The following is a 5124-nucleotide window of genomic DNA, read 5'->3' on the forward strand; positions in this document are numbered from 1 at the left end:
AGAGAGAGAGAGAGGGTCAAGTGCTGTGTAGACGTTTCTCCTCTCTGATCCATGGCACTATATATCTCTTTAATGTATTCGTCTGCAAAGGGGGCCGTTGCCCTGGAAACCAGTTGAAGAATCATGGTCGCTATCTGCCGAGCCAGGGGCTGGATTACTTTTGTCCAGCAGAGAAGTTATGGGATGGGGAGAACTACTAAACATAGATGACTCTGCTCCCCACAGCCCCCATGTTAAACTACACATACTGTATAGCCTGTTCCTCAAATCTAAAATTGTACGCACTGATGTTACAACATACATCAACTTCTCTTAGAAGCAAGTGTTTATTATGTGGCTTATTGAGCAAACAWTGGCGAGCTTCACCTGTTCTCTCCTGTGATAGCRGAGCTACAGTACACAGAGTGGCTGTTAAGATCACAGTGTTCCCATGTTAGTTCCTCTCTGTGAAACGGTGACATCACTGTCTCCATAGAGATCCGATAATTCACATGGTTCTGTGTGTAATTCAATGGCTGTCTCTCACCTATGTTTCCTCTTTCTCCATAGCCTGTCCCAGTGGTCAAAGGTCAGAGGGAGACACATGTGTGCCGTGAGTATTTTAATCTAATATATTTTTGTTTGGTTGAGACAGGCGGAGATCCCCTTTTGATATTGCATTAAAGCATTGTAGATAGCTGCAAGTAACTAGCGCCCCCTTGTGTCCTCACTGTGTAATTGCACCAGGAACTACTGTCACCTAAGACAATGTATTGTGGTTAGATATGAAATGTGTATCATGTTTGCTATTATTGCTCTATTCCAGATGCCCGTTTGGCTACGCTGGATTCAACTGCACTGACTGTAAGTTGCACTAAAGCTCCTCTTTCTTAACCAAATGGCTCCAGAGATTTGATAAAAGTTAGTGGGGTGTTTGTATATCTGAAGTGTGTTCATGTATCTCTCTCTGTGTAGCGGCTCTGTTGGCAGTGGTGGTCATCGCCTGTGTACTGGGGGGAGTCCTTCTCATCATGCTGCTGGCCTTGTTTGCATATTGCTGCTGGTAAGAATATAACACCCTCCTCTCCCTCCACTCCTCTCCCTTCTCTCCTCTCCCCTCCTCTCATCCCCTGTCCCTTCTTTCCTCTCCCTCCTCTCCTCTCCTGTCCCTTCTCTCCTCTCCCTCCTCTCCTCTCCCTTCTCTCCGTCCTCTCCCTTCTCTCCTCTCCTGTCCTCTCCCCTCTCCCTTCTCTCCTCTCCCTTCTCCCCTCTCCCTTCTCTCCTCTCCCTTCTCTCCTCTCCTGCCAAGCCCTAACCTCCATTCACACTGCCCCTCATCAGAGGCCTTACCACCCTCCTCTAACCATTACTCTGTCAAGTCTTAGCTGCACCCCTKGCTCTACACCGACCCTACAAGATATTGGAGTTATTTCTCTCACCAGAGTGTATCATCAGAGAAACTTACCGATATAGGGCTGTGCATTTACATTGTCCTACCTGTGTGTCTCGGAGGTACCGGTCGCAGTCAGTGAAGAAGCCTTCAGCAGAGTTCAGCAGCCCGTACCCTGTGGAGAACTTCCAGGGCCCCTGGTCCACCACCCAGGGCATCACCCCGATCCCCCGGGCCAGCACCAACTGGGCTTCAGCCCCCATGGAGATGACCGAAGGGGGCAGCACACACCACCTGGTCGACATGAAGCCCCACACCAACGGAGCGGTGAGTCACTTGTGATTAAGCCTGTGTTCTTCTGACCATATGGAGACTTACTACAAGATAAACCTCCTGCTTGTACATTGCCCCAAATTGTAATTGTCCTGTCTGCTTTCCTCTCCCTGTTGTTGTCCTCTGGAAACCTAATGGGCTAACTCAAAGATCTTCTCTGTCTTGTGTAACATATTTAAGGAGTTTTGAGATTTTGTCTCCTTAAATGCTGTGTGCTCCTTGTTATTTAACTCCTATATTACACGCCAAAATCGTATGTAATATTTGATTTGCTTTTTTGTGTGCCATAACTGTACTTGTCGTAGTGGAGAGTTAATGTTTGCTAGTGTTTATGTTTGCTAGTTAGTTAGCATGTACGTATGTGCTCCCTCCCTTCCTTGCCTGACTCCCGGTGTGTTGCTTTAGGGATTCCACATCCTGCCTAAACGGGGGAAGAAGGTAAGGTTCTAAGTCTAGTAATGCTTTGCTTTCCCTCTCCTTACTAATCAAGCCTAAAACCTCTGCTGAGGATTTTACTAAACCTACCCTGTCCTTTGACCTGTTGATGGGAAAGACCGATACTTCATGAACACTTGGTGGAACAGTCAATAGCTTCCAGTACCTTATGTGATCCACCATTTGGTTTAGGAGGGAAAATAACTCTTATTGGGTTTCAATAGTCCATCATATACGTTCATGAATGCTCAGTTTTGACATCTTAATTTCATGTGTGTGTGTTTGTGTGTGTGCCTGCATGTGTCTGTGTGTGTGTGCCTACATGTGTGCATGTGTGTCTAGCACGATCTCTGACATTCCCRCCTGTCAATGTTTCAGACCGGGTCGTATGACCTGACCTCAGACAGCATGAACACGTTCAAGGGGAAGAACCAGTCTCGCTACTCCTACCTGGTGCAGGGCCACGAGAACCCTTACTTCATACCTGCAGATGACAGGAGACCCGTATGAGAMCCACAGTGACGTCTGGAGACAAGGGCCCGTATTCACAAAGCGTCTCAGAGCAGAAATGCTGATCTAGGATCATTTTTGCCTTCTTTAATCGCAATGACCAAAAAGGGGAGACCTGATCCTGGATCAGCAATCCTACTCTTAGATGCTTTGTTAATATTTGCCRTTGAGAGGAGAGRAGGACGGGATAGAGAGAGGAGGGAAGGCTACAGGGCAGATGGGGGTGTGTATCGGACAAAAATGGCTGAAGATCAAATTGAGAAGTCACTGACTTCTAGTAACTCTGGGTATAGGTACATCTTCTCACTCTATTTATGTTGAACTATGTAGAACTCTGTGTATACCTTTTCATCAGGATGTTCGGATAGATGCCATGTGTAGGGCATCTGTAGTAATTTGTTGTTTACAATCCTTCATGGACTGGAATCATTCACGGTTTAACGGCACAACTACAAGGGACTTGACAGCAGGGTTTTAAATATGTTCTTCTTGAATCCATTATCAAAATCAGCTTTATGGTTCACAACGATCTGGGGTCAAACATTCACTGACTTCCCAGGGATTCACTTCAATAATTGACACCACCAAAGAGGGTTGTGTTCGCTATAAATTCACCGTTTTACATTTGAAATGTTCCGTTCATCTGATCATAGTCTTTATCCTGTTCTGCAATACAAAGAGAGGATTCTGAACAAAAAATAAATGTAATATGTTTTATTTGTGTCTATTATGCTGAGTTTAGACTGGCAGCCCAAATCCTATAATTTTTTCTCACTAATTGGTATTTTGAAAAAGATCTGTGGTTGGTCAAAATACCAATTAGTGGGAAGAAAAGGGTCAGAATTGGACTGCCTTAAACGCAGCCTTATTAAATGAAGACTGAGCTGAATATAGCTTGTCATAGCCAGTAGGTGTCGCCATTGTTCAGGGTCAAGCTTTTCATGTTTTTTCTCAGCAGTATGCTGGTAAGGTTAGTTACCTGTATGTCTATGTYTTATTGAAGAGATTACTGATAGATTTTATTGAAGATTGGTCATTCTGCATTGTAGTGTCTGCGCTCTCACAATCAACGTAGTATTTGAAAGTGATTAATCCCTTGCTAATTGCACTAAATTATGTATTGCATTTCACTACATGTGATTTGTTTGGGTGGGGGGAATCATAGACACATTCTCAGCAAGAGCTAATTTATTTTAGTATTTTTACTTTAGGATTGAATGTGTTTTCATGAGGAGAGCTGTGTGTATGAATGGCTGAAGGAGCTGGATCCCTAGTTTAGGGGTTTATACAGTAAAGGGATATTTTGTATTAGTCTTGTCTGGAGCTGATAGACCTACTCTACAGTCTATTAGTTTGGCCTGGAGCTGAGTAGACCGACTCTACAGTCTATTAGTCTGGTCTGGAGCTGAGTAGACCTACTATACAGTCTATAAGTCTGGCCTGGAGCTGAGTAGACCAACTGCAGTCTATTAGTCTGGCCTGGAGTGGAGTAGACCTACTCTACAGTCTATTAGTCTGGTCTGGAAGTGGAGTAGACCTACTCTACAGTCTATTAGTCTGGCCTGGAGTGGAGTGACCTACTCTACAGTCTATTAGTCTGCCTGAGTGGAGTAGACCTACTCTACAGTCTATTAGTCTGGCCTGAGTGGAGTAGACCTACTCTACAGTCTATTAGTCTGGCCTGGAGTGGAGTAGACCTACTCTACAGTCTATTAGTCTGGCCTGAGTGGAGTAGACCTACTCTACCAGTCTATTAGTCTGGCCTGGAGTGGAGGTAGACCTACTCTACAGTCTATTAGTCGGGCTGGAGCTGAGTAGACCAACTGCAGTCTATTAGTCCTCCCGCCTGGAGTGGAGTAGACCTACTCTACAGTCTATTAGTCTGGCCTGGAGCTGAGTAGACCAACTGCAGTCTATTAGTCTGGCCTGGAGCTGAGTAGGCCTACATTCTCTATTATTAGTACCTTCCCTGCTGAAGCTGTCTGCATCTGCAAACGTGCCTGTTTCGATTGGTCTTTTTGAAGAATAGGAAAATTATGCAAAAAAAAAGCTCTCGACAAAGCTTGTTCTCGGATGTGCCAATTACCATGTCTATACAGTTCCGCAAAACTATGATGTATCTGGAAGTCTTTCATGTGTCTGTGTATTTGTGAGTATGTGTGTCATGGAGACAGTGCACTATTTTCTAAATGTATATACAACTTTTGTAAATGAAATGTCTTACTGCAGAGAATGTAAGTGCGATGAAAATAAATACATTTAAACACACAAACATGCCTTTTCCTTGTGTTATCATGCAGAAAGATGTTGTCAATAGACATTAGTGGATGTATCTGTGTGTAGTCCACAGGTTACGAAGGGAATTCGTCTTTTTGCTCTGATCCCAACAACTTCCCTAGACAACCAACAAACACTTGACACACATTGTTGAGAGGAGCACAGGGTCAGTCAGTCGCAGTGCAGAGCCCTTGGAGCCA

General features: G+C 44.6%; 1 protein-coding gene across 1 annotated transcript in view; it reads left to right on the forward strand.

Annotated features, from left to right (window-relative positions):
- Positions 1-4412, forward strand: part of LOC111981892 (mucin-13-like) — a 9884-nt gene extending 5472 nt beyond the window's left edge. Inside the window, exons 8-14 of the mRNA XM_024013384.2 lie at positions 550-592; positions 806-843; positions 955-1042; positions 1492-1696; positions 2108-2140; positions 2516-4173; positions 4254-4412. Of these exons, the coding sequence (XP_023869152.2) occupies positions 550-592; positions 806-843; positions 955-1042; positions 1492-1696; positions 2108-2140; positions 2516-2647 (539 nt within the window). The 3' untranslated portion in view covers positions 2648-4173; positions 4254-4412. The remainder of the gene's footprint in view (positions 1-549; positions 593-805; positions 844-954; positions 1043-1491; positions 1697-2107; positions 2141-2515; positions 4174-4253) is intronic.
- The last annotated feature ends 712 nt before the right edge of the window (positions 4413-5124 follow it).

Source organism: Salvelinus sp. IW2-2015, linkage group LG20, assembly GCF_002910315.2.
Source record: "Salvelinus sp. IW2-2015 linkage group LG20, ASM291031v2, whole genome shotgun sequence".
In the NCBI taxonomy this organism is placed as follows: Eukaryota; Metazoa; Chordata; class Actinopteri; order Salmoniformes; family Salmonidae; genus Salvelinus; species Salvelinus sp. IW2-2015.